This window comes from Leptonychotes weddellii, chromosome 12 (genome assembly GCF_054177405.1).
Source record: "Leptonychotes weddellii isolate Sample4059 chromosome 12, ASM5417740v2, whole genome shotgun sequence".
NCBI lineage: Eukaryota > Metazoa > Chordata > Mammalia > Carnivora > Phocidae > Leptonychotes > Leptonychotes weddellii.
In genome coordinates this window covers 38,254,371-38,273,905 of record NC_138380.1, presented here as the reverse complement: position 1 = coordinate 38,273,905, position 19,535 = coordinate 38,254,371, and the positions used below count along the sequence as shown (strand labels likewise).

Here is a 19,535-nt window from a genome sequence, read left to right as displayed (position 1 = left end):
ATGCTTTGTTAGAAAATCAAGCATTACTATTTACGCAGCCTGGATTTTTGGCTAAAAATATGTCTTATTTAAGCTATGAATTACACCAGCTCAAATTTTTCCAGCTCCATGTTGTTGCTGTGGGTTGTTTCGTTTTGTTGTTTTTTTGCTTTTGGAATGTTCTATTAACTTGGCCTTCCAGCACATCTTTAATCATTTGGCCTAACAGTTGTATATGAATATTTAAAAGAGAAGTATTTCTCTTCAGTATGCATAAATTGATGAAAGTTATTGGTTGAAAATGTTGGCATCTTTTCTCTAAAATCTGTCCCTCTTTAGGTCATTATCTCAGCAAATGACACTTAACCACACTGTTTGCTGCCCAAGTCTGACCGCTAGGAGAGATCCATAACTTTCCTGTGATTCTGTTCCCTCAGAGTTACCTCTTAAAGTGCTAGATACATATTTCTTCAGTAAACAAATAATCTTAAGACTAGAATCTGGAAAAAAAAAAAAAGTGGAATCTGCAGAGGAAACGCTTCAGATGAGTCCACTGAAAAAATATTTCCTAAATTGGTAAAATTCTAATAAAGCTTATGTGATAAATAATAATATATTATTTTTGTGCCTTTCATAAATAGTAATCAAGAGCTAAGTTTTTTTCCAATAATTTATTTATTCACTTCAATTAAAAACTATTTTCTGAAAGCAGGCATTCTTCTAGGTGCCTTGCTAGCATTAATTTATTGTATTCTCACACAGAAGACAATGTCTCCTAACTCATCTAGGTGTTCTCCCTCCTACCCAGACACTTCTTAAAAATTCTATAATCTTGCATTCCAGTTAACTTATGAAACACTTTACTTCCCTATTACAACCCCGAAAAACCTTTGTTACATTAAATTTTCTTTTACATCCAAAGGCAAACCAAAGAACTGGCAGTCACTCTAAGTTCTTCCCACATCATTTATTCAAATTATATAAAAACTCAATGTTAACAGGTTCCACCCACGATCTGGAGCTCCCATACAGCTTTTTTGTCCTCCAATCTCAATCATGACAGCCTAGGATGGCCAGACAGCTAAGGAAAACTTCTAACATGGTAGGTATAGACCGAAAAATTTTAAAAAGTGAACTAGAAGATACCAAATTATTTAGGGAGGGAAAAAAACATTGGTACCCTCAGAGAAAAAGATACTGAATCCATGAAACAAAAATAAAATACTATTTCTTTTAAAAAAGGAACATTCACAGAACAAATTAAAATTCTTGAAAATTAGAAGATAACAAATGAAAAACTGAATATAGAAGAGTTGGAGAAATAAAGTTGACAAAATTTCCTAGAATATAGAACGCTCACACGACTAAGATAATAAATGGGAACAGACAGATCTAGGGCAAGACATATTATGAAATTTCAGAACCATGGAGACAAAGAGAAGATTCTACAATCTTTCAGAAAAGAAAGGGAAGAAAAGGTCACAAACAAAAATTTAGAAATCTGAATAACTGAAGAACGCCTGAACAGCACCACGTGAAGCAACAATAGTGTGACGCCTTCAAAATTCTGAAGGAAAGTGATTTCCAATCTGGAGTTCAATACTCGGCAAAACTATTAATCAAACATGAAGACAAAATAAAGACATTTTCAAATATACATGATCTGAAAAATTTACCTCCCATCCACTCATTCTCAAAGACTTCTAGAAGATGGAAGATGTACCAGAGTGAAAAAATAAACCATGAAAGTGGAATACATAGGATATGGCATAAGAGATCCCATTATCAGAGAGCAATGAAAGAACTCTGGGTAGTGAAGGAAAATGCCAAGGTGACAGATGTACACCAAACAACAGAAAGCAGTCAGTCCAGAATCAAGTACTGACTCATGCCCAGATCCTCATGTTTTATTTAACCTGAGAATAAAGCCCCAGTGAGCCTGGACAGATTGTTGTCTATATTTTGTCTTGGCTTCTACATGCCTTACTGTTGGCATCAGCTAAGGACACTCATTTCACCTACAGAAATTGTTCTGCTTCAGTATGCTCTTGAGAGCCAGGGTACATAGTGGTGAATCTGGAAACAGGGGACAACTCTTCCCCTCACAGTATTTCTGCTGGACAGTCAGGACCAGGTCCACACTACGTTTCTTCAGATCCCCCTGCCAAATGAGTCCTACATTCATCCCAGGACTAGCTCATGACCTTGCCTACTAATGCCCTAGGGAGTCGGGCTCCTGATTAAAAACCCATATATGATTTCTGAGGCCCAACCATAGACAATTACAAAGGTTCACCTTTTGTTCAGGGCTTCCTCAACAGTGAGATGACCCTCATGTCTGCACTGATCCCTCGATTCTCAACCAGGGCACTGTTCCATGGGGGGAAATGGACATGGGGGAGTCTGTATTTTCTCCAGTTTTACACCATCACAGCAAGTAATAAAAGGCTTAACTCTTTCACTTTTGGCTTGTTGCTTTAAACGACTACTCCAACACCTGGCAGCTCAACTCCCTCTCCTAACGGTCCCTGAAGGTTCCCTCAGGGAGCTCTCCTCCCTGCAGAATAGAGACTTACATACACCAAGTCTTACAAAACTGGCCTTCAGAAACTGTTTGTAGCTGACACATGTCAGGGCATCTTATAAAATAAATAACTGTAATCATGAATTAACAGCACGGCTTTTAGAAAATAATTAACAATGTTTTTTTTTAATTTTTATTTTTAAAAATACCAAAATACTGAGAATTCCAGAAAAAGAGGTACAGCATGAATAGGTTGTGTTTGCAAAAACATCTGACTTCATCTCCTCAAGTCAGAGCTTGGCACCCCAGCCCCATTTCACCATTTGGCTGTGTTTTCTATTTTCTCTTCCACTTTCATTTTTTGTGAAATGGATTGGCTTATCTGACTTCAGAAAAGCTTATATCTGTACTATTTTAAAAAGAAATATACTTCTGGAGTAAAATGTTATACTCAATCTGCCTGTAAATTTATATAATACAACTTATAAAAAGATTCTAACCACAATTCTAGATATCCTCCTCTTTATTCTTAACCCACATGTTAAGAAGTCTGCAGCTTCATCCCACTTCACAAAGTTAGAAGGGTGACAAAACTAACCACCAAGGAAGAAAACAGTAAGAACTACCTAGCAATTTGAGACCTCAAAAAATACTCATGTCAAGAACATTTTAAAATATGATGAAAAAGACTGATAGAAAAGAAGTGACAGAAGACTTTATTCAACACAATATAAACCAGGATCACCACTGGAATCTAATTTACACACCCGTCCTCAAGGCACAGTGCAATAGTCAAGGCTCCCTAGAATACAAGGGGCTCTATAATGTAGGAGAACTGGATGCTCTTTTGGGGCTGGGAGGAGACAAGTTTAGGATGTGTTTGGATAGAGCTAAAGTGATTATTCAGGGTTAAAAAAAAACACTCGCAAACAGAGCAAAGGGAGAGCTAGAGAAATGAAAACATGTGCCACCACTGCAGTGTCTACATCCAAGCACAGCTGCGTAAGGCAGACCACCCCGGGGGGGCTAAGGGGTCAAGGACACCCGAAGGGCCAGCTAGGGCCCAGAGCAGTCAAGTGGGTAAAGCTGAAACAGGTTGCATCCCTCGGAGCCAGGAAGAGAAACCAAAAACAGCTATTTGGAAAGGCTCAAATGCCTTTTTTTTTTTTTTGAGAGAGAGAGAGAGAGTGAAGGAGCAGGAGGGGAGGGGCAGAGGGAAGAGGGAGGGAGAGGATCTTAGGCAGGCTCCACACCCAGCCAGCACAAAGCCAGACTCGGGGTTCGATCTTACAACCCTGAGATCATGACCTGAGCCAAAATCAAGAGTTGAACACTTAACTGACTGAGCAACCCAGGTGCCCCAAGACTCAAATGCTTTTAAGGCAAAGTCACTCCTCCTGCTACCCTAAGCAGTGATCTACAGATTTTTTGACACTCAAACTACAAGAAGTGAGACTTTACACTACAACTCAGCACATGCACATGTAGACATGTATATACAATCAACAAATACAAGTTTCTCTAAATAACACCTATCTTACAAAGTGTTGTGTACTGTTATTTATAATCTTTTCTTTTTCATGTAAAAAAAAAAAAAATCCTGGTCCAAAGCCACTAAATTGGTTCTAAAATCACCCTGCGGTTTTGCAGACAGCATGCTCAAGTAGTCACTGGCTAACTTCAGTGACAGGTGAATTCAAGGGTCTCATGAGATCATAGTTCAGCTTGAATCCTGTCCCTCTATTGGTCAAATTTCTGATTTCTCTCACTGGCTTTGGAATAGTTTCAGACCAGCCAAGGTCATTCATCAACCGGCCCAACCCATTTCTTCAGTCTTCATCTTCTACAACGGCCCTCAATAATCTGCATCCTAGCAAAACCGATCCGCTTTCCACATCCCAGGATGTCCACCTTTGCCTCTCCCTGGGATTCTTTTCTCCCCAACCTATCCAAAACGCTCTGACCCTCCAAGGCACAGTTAAAGCAACCCTCCACACAGAACAAATTTCTCCTGCCCCAGCATTATAAGCCCTTTATCTTTGCTGTCTGTCCCCCATTGACACACACCCAGCACCACCTCCAGCTCCCACCTCACCCCACCACATGCTTTCAAAACCCAAGCACACCATCTCCAAAAGAAGCCACTCAGTCTGTACTTTATGTTGACTGGACAAATGCACATGTATCTCCTATGCAGGGAGAAAACTGCTGTCTGGGGACTGTTGGGGCTGAAGACTGAGAAATCTTAGGTCAGGGCCCAAACCACCTAGAACCTCTCAATCAAAACCAGAACATCATACTCTCTGCAGCAGATGTTGTTTGGCCTTTGAAACGATGGTTATAACAAGCATTATAAGAAAATGATACTGAATGTTTAATAAATGTTTAGAAAGTCTTCTTTCAATCTCAATTCTTCTTTCAAAAAGTAGCATAACTATAGATCAGTAATTTGGCAACACTGCCATGTTCCATATTTTAACTTCTCTTACTCAAAATCAAATCTCTCAAATGTAGTAAAGCTATCCATTAGTACTTAGCAGAATGATAGATTTCCCCCCCAAGATAGAGACCTTTGGCTCATCATGATACAAGACACACTGGCCTTGCTTTCTTTCAAGTCAGCTTCCTCTTCTGATTACCATATACTTTTGGTTATCTGTGTGTCTTGTTTCAAAAACAAAATTTTCCACCTCATCTTTTAATCATGCATTTTCATTTCAGTCTCCCCAGTTATATAATTAAAAGAACTTTCTTATAGCTAAATCAGATATATTAGTATCAAAGTATCTTAAATCTATATGCAAATATACTCTAAATTGATCTTCTAATAACTTTCTCATTTGACAAATATTTATCAAGTAACCGTTATCTGCTCAAACACTGAGCCAGGGATGCAGTAGATCTTTGAGGTAGTAAGCTAAAAATGCCATACTTCCAAAACAAAGCTAATGGGATAATAGCAGATTCAAACTCATTAACCCAAACTGAAAATCATATACCTATGCTCACACTTCTGTACTAACAAGGAATCAGTAAGCAATAAAAAAAGAAAATTCTAAAGATACTCTCAAGGTAAAATAGTTCAAACAAGTATACAATGTAACAAACTGTCAAAAAAAAAAAAGAAGAAAAAGAAACATAAAAACCCTTAAAAAATTTGTCAATCTTTTTAGTTTAAGGAATATTGCTGGACTATGAAGTTGATCAGGTCAGATATTAAATATCTGTATAGAATATATTTCCATTTTAATGTCAACAAAATAGAGTCATTAACACCATTTGATAATGAGTGGTCCTTTCCTTGTATTTTGTGTAAACAATATACTGCTTATGCTCAAAAGCCTGTGAATATTTAAAATTTATCCAATATCCCCACCATTCTCTATTTAAGCATCTAAAATTATTTTAACTTTGGCAGACTATGCCAATGGTGAAATCATCCAAATAGGAAAGAATTTTGTATCTAGATGTATTAGAAATAATACTGTTATAAAACTGAACTGCAAGTTAATCTTTATCTCACTATTTTTATTATTTTAATACATAATATTATAACACATACCAAAATATTCTCAATGGTCTTACCTTAAATATGTGCCATATATGAAGAATAATGCCATCATTAGTCCATTTAAAATAAAAATTACAGCAACATAAAAGCAAGCAGGATCTCCCAATCCTTTAAAAATAAAAAAAAAAAAAAACATGTTCTAACTATAAATTACTTTGTGTGTCTGGCAATTTATATTAAAATGTGCTTATTTTGAAAATGGCACAGATATATTAAATGGTTGCCTTGGTTCCCATACAAACACGTGACCCTACTACGGAACAAAAATGAGAACATGGCAGTAGCTGCGGTGGTTTTTAAACAGGGCTACAAACTCACGGACATGCCTCCTATAGAGGTACGGGGGTCTCTGTTCCTGCTTTTGAGCCCGGCTGGGCTTGTGACTGCCTCAACAGACGATGGTGGAGGCCATACCATGTGACTTCTAAGGCTAGAAGAGGCCAAGCAGTGTCCAACTTGGAGCCCATGCAAAGCCTGACTACCCTGAGGTACTATGCTATACAAAAGCCCATGGTGCATGGAAAGGGCATTATGTAGGTGTCCCAGTTGACAGTCCCAACTGAGCCCAGCCTCACAGGGACCCCAGCCCAGGAGTTAGAATGTAAGTGAAGCAGTCTCCATTAATTTCAGTCTTCCCAAGTCACCTGAGTCTAGCGGAAGCCTCTGACATGGTGGAAACAAACCAACCCTGCTATACCCAGCCCAAATTCCTCACTTGCAGAATCCATAAGCATAATAAATATGGTTATTTATATCACTAAGTTTGCAGTAAGTTTAATGTGCTCCAATAAATAACTGGACAATATCATGGAAAGAAACTTGCCTTCACAGCTTTCAATAGGACTGAGTCCTTCTCCTCTGGTCACCGTCCAACATATCTTGGTTTGAAGACCAATCAAGTCCATTATTTTGGTATAAATCCGGTACCAGCTGGCTAAGATTACCTATTTTTTAAAAAATAGAGACTTTTTTTTTTAGAGATTTTTTTAGAGAAAAGGTATTATCATCAACAGTTTCATTACTAGAATATTTTTGAGATATCTTGATAATTATCAAATTTTCCTTTCCTCTACGATCTACTTAGCTCCCATTAAATCTAGTAAAATCAGCCTCACAATCCCCTGCACAGATTCTTCATTGGTCAGTCTTCAACTCTCCACCCATGGGTGAGAATAAAATATAACATGAAACACACAAGATTCATATTTTTCAAAAGGTATAAAATTCTACTAAGGTACATAAAAGAGTTGAACAAACAGATATTCTGTCTTCTTGAATAGATCTAATTTCTCAAGATGTGAATAGATATGGCATTTCTGTACAGAAAAAATACATACAGATCACACACAAAGTTGAAAGGCGAACAAAAAGCTGGGGGAAAATGCTTACCCATATAGCATGGTATTAATATCTAGCATGTAATAAACGAGCTCTTACAAAATTTTAATAGAAATATAGACAAAGGGCATAAGCAATTACTTTTAAAATTAAAAATGCATTTTTAATGCATAGCATTGAATGAAATACATATAAACACACATATATAGCAATGAACAAAATATATCATGTGATTTTAATTTTTTTGTCTACCAAACTGGCAGGGATTCGGGGATATAAGCATTTTCAAAAACACTGCCAATGGTAATTTTGATTAGTATAACCTATCTAGAAAGCATTTTGGCAACACGTACCAAAATCATTAAAGTATATATTCTGTTTAACTAAATAGTTCCACAACAACAAATTTATAGTTTAAAAAACAAGGATATGTACAGAGATTTAGCTTCAAGGATGCTTATGGCAGCTTCAGGATATTTTAAAAGTTGAAAACAATGAATATTTTCACAAAAGATGGACTAAATAAACAATGGGAGACTATATATAGCCACTAAAACTGATCCTGAGGAAGAAAAGATGACACAGGAAGACTGTTACAAATATTCTAAAAGACAAAAAGCACTTATAAAAAAAAATATTTGCTGTGTTATCCCATAGCAAATGTGTACATGGTCATAGAAAGAACTCAATAAGCAGTACATCAGGAAACCAACACTGAACTTTGGTGGTTATGTATTTGTCTCTATCTCCATCTCCTCATTAATCAATCAGCTAACTCACCAATCTAGATGGAAGCTGGACTTCTCTCATTCAATGGGAAATGCCTGAGAGCCCTACTAAGTCCAGGTACTGAGCCTGGGCTTGAGATCCCCAGAGACCAAGGCAGCCAGGGCCCTGGCACAAGGACGTGCTGTCTAGCAACATCAGCAAGCTAAGAAGGGGAAGTCACGGGGACAGTGTATTAAAAGATGACCCTCATATCAAGTCAAGGAGGATCTCAACTTGGCCCTGGAAAATGCTCAGGGATGTGTCAAATAAAGGCAGGGATGGTAAAGGAGAGGCCAAAAAGTTACTGATATCACTGCCTTCCTCCCTCACCTCCTGAGTGGACCCCCTTTTCCCCCACTCCACCCAAAAAAAGAGCATTCAATTAAGTGAAGAATCCCCAAGAGGGAAGAAACATTATTTGGCAAATGACATGTAATGGTGCTTCCTTGCTATAATCTCTACGCACCGAATCTAGACCGTTTTCAACCTTTCTAGACCATGCCATCGTAACAGTTTCCATGAAATCAGTTAAAGCCCACCAAAATTAATAATAATCTTTTTTCCATATTCCTTTCCAAGAAAAGATACACATCTTCTTTAAAAAATGAGATGAAATATAATATATTGAATTACATCTCACATTTAGAATCAGCATTTAATGCAAATAACACTTTAAAAAAGTAAAAAAAGAGAAAAAACACAATTGAAAAAGTAACTTACCTCAGGGTAAAGATTGAACCTTTTTAATGTATTAATAACAAGGGGGTATTCAGTCAGCTTATCATTCATAATCATCCATACTCCATTCAAAAATGAGGGTGCTTCCACAATAGTCTTAAAGTAGGAATAATATAGTCCCTGAAACAAGCGTAAGTTATAATTATAATAAAAAAATGCGTAATTCCTATGCCTCTTGCCAGCTTAAAAAAACTTAGACTGTTTTTGAAAAACAATCAAGCAAATAATAGCTACAATTATTCTCATGGTTTCTGAACACTAATACAATCTTAGGTTATAAAAAAGAACTACATATTTTAGTATAACCTTGTCTTAATTAAAATAATTGACCTCGAAACATCTTCAAAAATAGTTTCAACATTTAAAAAGTAATATATATAACTCAGACAACCTATGCAACTTAAGAAAACTCCATATCCTATACTAATTTAAGTGTTAGAAAAGGCTATCTTATGAACAGGGCAAGTGAGTGGTTTACTATGGAACTTAAGTTACCGTGATCCAAGAAATCTCTCTAGCCAAAAATGTTTCCCCCTACTGCCCATCTGAATCCCCAAAATGGTGCTATCAGTCATCTTTCCTCCAGATTTACATGTAAAAATGCAAATATATTAGGAAGGCTCCATGCTGATATATTACATATAAGGTACATCCAGATGCCAACTAATTTTACAGACTATTTTCCTTCCTCCCAGCTCAGAATAAGGGAAGAACCCTGGAGGACTGGGGCTGTGTGGATAGGGGAAGAAGACAGTAGTGGTACTCTCGTTTTGAGGGAATTAGGACAGATATTGAGGTTGGAATAATACACAGACCAAAAAATAAGCAAGTACTAGTACTTGCTGCCCTGGTCAGGGAGTGGAAGTGGAAGTGCAGGGTGCTCACTTTCTATACAATTTTGCCTAGAGCTGCTCTGGTAGCCAGCACCCATCAGCTGTCAAACTCCACACTGGATTTAAGGCTCATAAATATGAAAGCGATTTGCATGCCCAATATTTATAGATAAGGAAAAAAATGGTTCTTGATATTATGGTGTTTAGCTTTCCTATCGCTATTTTTTAAAATATTTCCTACTGTACTAGGTTGAATAATATCCCCCCAAATTTCATATCCACTGGAACCTGGGAATGTGAACCTATGTGGATTAGGTTCCTTGCAGATGTGGTCAAAATGAGGTCATCTAATATAAATGGTATCCTTACAATAAGAGGGAAAGTTAAACACAGAGACAATGGGAAAAGTGCCCCATGAAGACAGAGGCAGAGCTTGAAGTGATGGCATTTCCAACGCCAGCCAACGCGCACCAAGGATTGCCAGAAGGCACAAGAAGCTAGGAAGAGGCAAGGAAGGATTCTCCCTAGAGGCTTCGGTAAGAACATGACCCTGCCAACACTTTGATTTCAGACTTCTAGCCTCCAGAACTCTGAGAGAATAAATCTCTGCTCTTTAAGCCACCTAGTTTATTGTACATTTGTTATGGCAGCCGTAGAAAACCACCACAACCTATCTTGTTTTGTAGATTTGTTTTGGAAACATGTAAACTTCTTATTTAATTATAAAATGAAAATTTTTAAATCCCTAAATATCAAAATAAAAATAAAATAAAGAAATTAACTATCAAGTTGGAAGAAGATTTCAAATAACCTTAAGATATAGTAATTCTACTGTACATCCTAATGGAATATATCCTAAAGTCAAAAAGAAATGTAAGAAAGTCTTAAAATGTTCTCAATCCTCTTATTTTTAATAATACCTTTGGTACTTTTATTCCACAAAAATAAGTAATATGAAACCAAGATTCCTGGGCTAGCAGTAAAGATACAAATTTAAAACAAAGTAAGTAAAAACCATCTAATCCTAAATTTGAATTTTAAAATATGAATATAAATTAATAATTTAAAAACTGTTTCTTAATTCTGTTTACTAAAAAGGCTGGGACACATTGGCCAATCTAGTATCAAATACAGCTGACCCTAAAACAACACAGGTTTGAACTACGCAACTCCACTTACACACTGACTTTTTCAATAGAGTATGGTAGTGTAAATTTATTTTCTCTTCCTTATGATTTTCTTAATAACATTTTCTTTTCTCTGGCTTACTTTGTTGAAAGAATATAGTATATAATACACGTAACATACAAAATACGTGTTAATCGACTGCTTATGGTATCGGTAAGGCTTTCAGTCAATAATAGGCTATTAATAGTTAAATCTGGGAGGAGTCAAAAGTTATATGTGGATTTTGGACTGCATGGGGTCAGCACCTCTAACCCCTTGTTGTCCTAAGGGTCAACTGTAGTAGCAATAAGCATCTCTAGCACCAAATTTGTGGTCTCTAAATACCATTTGCCACTGAAAGGAATTGGGGCTCCTTGGAAAACTGGATGATTCCAGGTCTGGAGAGGAAATGTCTTTTTTTTTTTTAAAGATTTTATTTATTTGACAGAGAGAGAGATAGCAAGAGAGGGAACACAAGCAGGGGGAGTGGGAGAGGGAGAAGCAGGCTCCCTGCTGAGCTGGGAACCCGATGCGGGGCTCGATCCCAGGACTCTGGGATCATGACCTGAGCCGAAGGCAGACGCTTAACCAACTGAGCCAGCCCTGCAGGCGCCCCAGAAATGTCTTAATAGTACCAGAAAGTAAGAAAGCTACAGAATACTAGTGAGGTCACATCAAAGGGACACGGAGTCAGCAGCAAAGTTTCTCACCAGCTAAAGACAGGTAACTTCACAAAACATGCTAAAATCCACCAGATCATAATGATATACTCCAAAAGAAGGAACTCCATTGGTTACCAGAAGAAAATGCTAGGAAACCAACTCATTTTTCTAGAAAGTAGTAAATAAAAAGAAAAAATCAAGCATTCACCTGTCTTACCTGTATGAAGTGTACATCAGAGAAACCAAATAAGTATTATGGGAAAATTCTTCTTTACATAAGAATTACAGTTAATAAATGCAGGGAAAAAATAATAGAATAGATAATCACCACTTGGTAATCTTAATGAACTAACTGATCTAGGCTGATGGCTAGGCTATAATGGAAGAACCAACATGGCAATACCTAAAGCCACTGATCAATCTTGACATCACAGTGAGACAACCAGATATGGGTGCCTCTTTGTACGGTACAATAAATGCACACCACTTATGAAATATTCCTGCCAAAAAAAAAAAAAAAAGAGCCTTCAGCTATCGAGTCTCTTATCTATCAATTTTCAGGAAACTTGGGCCAGTGGAACATAATAAATAACATGAATTACTATGGGTAATTCTATAAGACAAATAACCTGGATTCTTCAATAAATAAATAGCAAAACAATAAAAATGGGAAGTGGAATTTATAGATTAAAAGACTTAAGAGACACATCAACTAGACACAACGTACAGACATGGCTTCAATCCTGATTCAAGCCTACCAACACACCAACTGTAAAAAGAAAAAAAAAGCCAATCAGTCATTTAAACACTGATTGATACTTAATGATATTAAGTGATTGCTGTTCATTGTTTTCAAGTTTGCCAACAGAACTGTGGGTAACAAAAAATTCCTTTCTTTTGAGATACATATGAAAGTATTTACCGATGAAATGATATGATGTCTGAGGTTTCCTATGCGTGGAGGTGTATACGAAGGAAAAATGGCTGTGTCCAGTTGTTGAAGCTGGGGGATAGGCAAGGGGAGGTGTCTACTCTTTGTATTTCGTATATCTTTGAAAATTTCCATGATAAAAAGCTTAAAGTTTTTAGAACCCGAAAATATCACATGAAAACTCACCATTTCAGTGCGAAAAGCCATCTCCCTTTCCAATGTTGAGAGGTGAGAAAAGTGACGATCATTTTCAAAGAGGTGTGTTATATGGCTCCTGCAGAAACAAAAGGGTAACAAACCAAGTGTTGACGCTTATACTAAGTATTTTTTTAAAAGAAACTCTACAAGCAAAAATAAAGGTATCCAGAAATTTGCACACAATTTTGTAATAAAACTCAAATACAATGGTATCCATATCTGTTTGCCACTCTGTATGCTGTAATAGTTCTACTAAAATTTCTAATAGGAAACACATTCAAATTAGATTTTAAAATTAGAATGAACCAGAATAAGAATATTTTCAGTCAAGTACAATACAATTATAAATTGAACTATAAATGTCATTGGGTTACCATTTCAGAAATGTCTGATTAATGAAATTCATATTTCATTCTATCCAGAAGATTAAAAAAATTAATCTTCCTCTCAACATGAACACTATGTTAACGTTAAGTGAAATACAGTCTCAAATATAACCTCTTTAATAATGGATCTTTTTTTTATTAAAAAATTGCATTATTCTGACCTTGATTTATCAGTTAAACTACTTTTTCAGACTATTGTGTTGCATGTAATATATATATTCATCCTTATCATACTGAAATTATTTCTTTATATTTATGGGAAATACCTTTGGTGAGTTGTAAACATCTGCATAAAATATACCAGAGGAAAAAAAATCTTACCAGTGCAACACTGCTGCAAAGGTAGCTGAAAGAAAAAGAAATTTAAATTACTATGTTAGCATAAAGAAATGTTTTCACTTTATAGAAAAGCATTATAAAGATAAGCATTTGGGATGTGTAGTGTTGGACTCTTAGCAATTGGGGAAAGAAGAGTGACTCTGTGAAAGAAACCTCAGGGCTATGCTTAAAATCCAACAGCCTGGATTATAAAAGAATTAGGCATATATCTACAAATTTCATTCACTGAGTCATTCAACAAAATGGGGGCCTATTATTTGCCAAAAACTACACAAGGAACGCTCAGGTGGAAATTTCCACAAATAGAACTGCCAGAGGGACAGAACCAGCAGTGAGAAGTAACTCTAGAATCAAGAAATATGGTGACCTCGGGGCGCAGGCCTGGGGACGAATAAAATGAGAGCATGCCACTTTTTATATATTGCTGCAATATCTGGACTTTTATGATAAATTTTACTATTTTTTAAACAAATTTAAAGTGAAATAAGTAAAGACATAAGGAAGAGATGGAGGGGTTGTTGACGCAAAACAAGCAAACATTTTAGAATCTCTAAAAGTAAGAAAAGAGTTTTACTGGAGGCCAAGTTAGGACAGCTGCCCAGGAAGCACACTCTTCACAGGGAAGAAAGTGCTTTGTAGAATAAACAGTTTTTACAGGGTAACATACTTTTTTACATCTTGTAAAAACTCAAAAGATTATAGATTAGCATACAGGCAGGCAACACGAGTTTTAATGTCAAGGTATATAGGAGTAGGAGCATTGATCGATATCTTAAAGACAAGATGGCTTTCCTTTAGGCTACTCATTTACAAAGCAGGTGTATAATGTATGCATGGCAGGCCATATATCAGGCTTTTGGTATAAACCAAGTTTATGTAGAGTCATGCTGACTTAGAAAGAAATCTAAAATGGCTTCCCTTATATCTGAGGCCTTTAGAGTTTTCTCTCATCAGGGTAAAAGGAAGAAAGGTAAGGAAGAGAAAACAAGCTAATAATAAAATCAGTCTCATAGGAGAATCAATAGTTGCTTCCTGTCCAAGTACAAAAAACATATTAAGATGAATCCAGAAAATAACAATTTTCTTATGCCACAAGATTCAACTTATTGCAGACTTCTGATTAAATAACTAATGAGGAATTGAACTATGAAAATGCTCTTAGAAATGAAAACCAGTCTAGATCTTATTGTCTTATTCTTAAAGAAGTATTTATATTTTTAAAAATTAAAAAATACACTTTACCTAGGAGATATTAATGGTTATACAAGACAAAAGTTACTCTTTCTAGATCACTACAACTGCAAATATTTAACTAGGTTTGTCATGTGACATTTGCTTATATATGGTACTTTGATCTTTCAAATTTTCGATTTTTTCTTGTTGACAAATCTACCATCCATTTCCTTTTTGGTTTCTGCCTTTAAACACTTCACCCTGCAATAATGAAGTTTGGGTTTTATTTTCTCAATAATCTATCATGTTCTGAATAAACCATTCTTCTCTCACAGAATGTAAATGCCATCTTTATCATACACAACACTTGACACACATACTTTGGTAATCCCTTTGAGATTATAATTGGGATTTCATTTATAAATTAATTTGGAAAGAATCCACATGTTAACGATATGAATCCATATCTTTATACCCATAAACATGGGTTCAATTACTCAACTTCCTTTTCAATTGCCTTGACAAAAATCCTATCAGGAAAATTCATAGTTATTATACAGTTAATTCATATTTCTTAAGTCTTTTCTTGTAAGCTTAACATTTTTTCTACTAAGATCCATGAAATCTTTTATTATACTTTGTTAGATATTGTTAATGTATTTATTTTTGAAGTTTATTTATGCAATATATTTATTTTTTACTCATTTACTAAACTATTATTAATTCTTATATTTTTTGGCTTGTCATCTTCAATCCTCTATTTTGAACAATATTATTTAAAAATGATAATTTTGCTCCTATATTATAAATTTGCTATTAGTTTCCTCTTCTCATTTGACAATAATAAACTTCTAGAATAATACTAAGTAATTCTGGCAAAAGAGGGCATCTGGTCTTCTACTGACTTCATTGGCAATACATTTCACATATGCTTTTAGCCTTTAACCTTCACAATTCTAGAGTGATAAATAGGATTTCTCAAGGCCATCACCTCTGTACTTCCTCAGAATACCACAATTCCTCAGAAGAACAAAGGTACCAAGTGGCCTTTGGTGCCTTCCTTTAATTCAATCGCTGAAGCACTAAACAATTCTTAGAGTTCCAGGCATTTGAACCTAGCTCTTTCATAACCTCCAGGGTCAATTCATAATCTGCCCAGTATTTTTAATTCCTTTGTTCCATTCAATTTAGTAGTAATAATAATAAAGCAGCTAACATTTGCATTCTTATGACATGCCAGATACTTTTTAAGTGCTTTTCCAGAACTAACTTGAGTAACTTGCATAAGTAAACAAAATGAGTAGACAGAGAAAGGGAAGCTGAGGACAAGAACTCTTACAAGAAAGCCATACATGCCATAGCCTCTTGAGGAGGATGGGGGTGGGTGGGTAATAAGACAAAAGCCAGGCTTCCCTTTACCCTAAAGTGTCTTATTCCCCTCCTTTTTTTTTTTCTTAAGATAAAAGGGAGGAAAAGTTGCAATTCATCTACTGACATAAGCAGTATGTTTTACAGAAACTACCAATTTTTATATAAAAATGTAGAGTTATGGGGTGCCTGGATGGCTCAGTCGGTTAAGCATCCTACTCTTGATTGCGACTCAGGTCATGATCTCAGAGTTGTGAGATCGAGCCCTGTGTGGGGCTCCATGCTGGGCGTGGAGCCTGCTTAAGATTCTCTTTCTCCCTCTCCCTTTGTCCTTCTCCCCCTCTCTTCCTGCCCCCCCAAAAGAAAAATATATAGTTATGCTTTAATTTATTCAAAATTGATCGCTTCTCGGCCTTTTGGCTAAGATCAAGAGTAATTTATTCAAAATTGAAATAAGTGTGCATGTGTGTATATCTATATATGTCATTTGAAAATGAAAGCCCCAGTAAAGCAGATACTGCCTTGTGAGCATATAATTTAAGCATAAAGACATAAAATGACAAAAACTCCTAAAGGCACCCCTAAAGAGCTTTTCTTGCTTTCTTGCCTACCGAAAAGATTATAAATGATTTTCTCTAAATTTAGTCCAGTGATGGGGTGCCTGGGTGGCTCAGTCGGTTAAGCGTCTGCCTTTGGCTCAGGTCATGATCCCAGGGTCCTGGGATCGAGCCCCTCATCGGGCTCCCTGCTCGGCGGGAACCCTCTTCCCCCTCTCCCACTCGCCCTGCTTGTGTTCCCTCTCTCGCTGGGTCTCTCTCTGTCAAAATAAAATAAAATAAAATCTTTAAAAAAAAAAATTTAGTCCAGTGATTATCAACCCCGTCTATAGTCCTTTGGGAGTGTCACAAAATTGATAATCCCTTTTTTCCATTTTAATACATATGCTATTTTTTGTCATTCTAAGGGACCATGGTAAATATAGCGTGTTTTTTTTCTTTTAATCAGAACATTAAAAAAAAAAAAAAAACTTTCAAAAATCCAAGCCTATCCCATAAGAAAAAAGTGTTCAAGGAAAGAAGGTTTGCTCTGTAATCTAATTCAAAAGATTGCAATCCTATGGCTGAGAATTCTGAAAGGCTCTTATGTTTTGCTGGAAGCAGCTAAATTACCAACACTCTGAAACTAAATTGGACACTCCTACCACTTTCTGATTAAAGAAATTTTGTACCAGATTATATGTCACATTATATCAATTTTTAGTTTCATGGGATGAACAGCCTCTTCACTGAAAATTGTTCTTCTCCTATTATTAGAATCTCCTTTAAACAAACTAGAATGTAACTCTCTGAGGGAAAAAACAATGTTTTACTGAAGTTTATACTATAGTATTTAGCACAAAGCTGAGCACATAGTTGAGCACAGAGCTCAATTCAAATGTTTGCTGAATGAATGGATACAACGTGATATAATTAAGGAGGAAACTGAAATAATCTAAATCATGTCTACATAATTAAGTTGAATGTGCTTTGATTGATGGATACACATACACACACTTATGTATGTAATAGATTTGTGGGTTGTTTTCTTTTTTTCCAAAAATCGAGTCCCCACTTACTTAGTGCAAATTAGACACGTCCCCCACCCCACCCCATCTACAAGCAGCCTGGTGCAGCACACCCCTAGGTGAGGTCCCCGAGGTCCGCCCCAGCTCAGCTCCCTCTGACACCCCTCCTTCTAGCCTAGCCACAGCTCTCTAAGGCCAGTCTTGGCCTTTGTCCTTTTCCTCTGGGTGGCCCCACACCAGCAAGTCCAGGGCCTTGGGAAAGTAGGGAGGGGATGCCCCCTGCTCCCACCCCAATGCCTGGCCCCTAGTGCTCAGCAGCAGGAGGGAGGGCAGGAGGAACAGAAAAGAAATGGGAGAGGGGGGCTTTTCCATAGGTTCTACTCAATCCGGGGCGGGGGGTGGGGGGCTCCTAAACCCTATTCCCTCTCCACCCAGCACCCAAACCCTGCCTGTACTCACCTCCTCTCCCAGCTTCCTCCCTTCCCTCAAGTTGCCCCTCCTGAGAAGATGACTCTGAAGTCTCTGGTCCCTTTATGGACAACCCACCCCCAGCCCCATCAGGATTGCTGCAAAGTAGAGCCCCCTGTGATTGGCATTTTTAAGATACCCAGCTCATGCACTCTAGTGCTGGATACCCACTGTCCTTTCTTCGTCCTCCTCAAGGGAGGAGAGCAAGAACCATGAAGCCAAGGTGGGCTGCTTCCCCCCTTGCCCCTCGGTGCTAACCCGCAGAGGCTCCCCTGCAACTGCAGCCAGCAACAGGTTTCCTTATCAGGAATACACTGTCCCATCCAGGTTACATTTTTCTTTACGTGTGTACTTCCTAACCAGTACTTGACTTGAAATTCAGAGCACCTTCACCAACACTCTCATCTGATTCTCACACAGCCTTGGGGGTATTTATTCCTATTTTACAAATGAAAAACTGGGACTTCAAGAGGTCATTTCCCCCAAAGGCACATAACTGATAAATGGCAAGAACCATCTGGAGCCATGTGGTTCTAATTCGAAACCTCCATTTCTTTCCACTGGGACAGAATTGCCTCCTCTCCCATTTGTCAGCATCTGATGACCTCATCTTGTAAAAATATTTACATGGAAAAATGTATTCTAAGTCCAAAATGACTTGCAAGATTTAATACAACTTATTCCTAAATTGAGGTTAATCCATACTTAAAGCATTCTAAAGAGTTTTAGCCTTTCTAACCCTCAAGTGACAAATGACATAAAAAGAGGTTAAGGATGCTCCCCTTAAATCTATTGGACAAGGTTTCCAAGTCAACCTTGACAATCTCTATACTCAACCTCTTCCTAATATTACTAATCATTTCTTATTGTTCTCAAGGGTCTATTCAGAGTTTAAAAGTTTCTTTCCAGAAGGAAAAGGCACCAGTAAATAGTCTCGTTCCACATCAACAATCCATCCTGGAGAATGCAGTCAATTTCTAAATGTACAGGTTTAAGCATCTCATCCCCCTGTTTGAAAAGTTCCATGACTTCCCACGGCTCAGACCATGGAGCCCACACTTTGGTCTGTTTCCAGTTAATCCCCACCACACACCTTTCCTGCTGGCTGCACTGGACAACAATCCCCTAAAATACCACATGTTTTATGATGCTATGCCTTTGCTTCTGCCTATAAACTCCTATTTCATCCTTCAAAGTCACAGGAAATCAAATATGGCATTTTGTGAAGCTTATCCTGCCACCCTAGCTAAAATACCTTTATTACAGCACCTAAATAGCTAGTCATGCACGAAACAGTTTCCTCTGCTAGAATGCAAAGGCTTTGAGGCTGAACTTGTGTTTAATTCATCTTAATATCTACACCTCTTAGAATTAATTATGCCTGGCACCTCACTGGGTTGAACTGTTAAATGATGATCACCATGTAAGAGAAACTACAGAATGTACTCAACTAAATAAAAACCTACACATCTAAAGATAGTATCTAAGCATTCCAAAATGCTCAAAGGGTTCCCATTACATGAAGGTA

At 37.1% G+C, this 19,535-nt stretch overlaps 1 protein-coding gene across 4 annotated transcripts in view; it reads right to left on the bottom strand.

The window, feature by feature from the left end:
* The window catches only part of DPY19L1 (dpy-19 like C-mannosyltransferase 1), an 88,197-nt gene that overhangs the window by 55,887 nt on the left and 12,775 nt on the right, over nt 1-19,535 (bottom strand). For all 4 annotated transcript variants that reach the window (XM_081800287.1, XM_081800286.1, XM_081800284.1 and 1 more), the window contains exons 2-6: nt 13,417-13,441; nt 12,698-12,785; nt 8,901-9,038; nt 6,898-7,018; nt 6,089-6,182 (exon numbers count right to left, since the gene is read on the bottom strand). In XM_081800287.1, the coding sequence (XP_081656413.1) occupies nt 6,089-6,182; nt 6,898-7,018; nt 8,901-9,038; nt 12,698-12,785; nt 13,417-13,441 (466 nt within the window). The remainder of the gene's footprint in view (nt 1-6,088; nt 6,183-6,897; nt 7,019-8,900; nt 9,039-12,697; nt 12,786-13,416; nt 13,442-19,535) is intronic.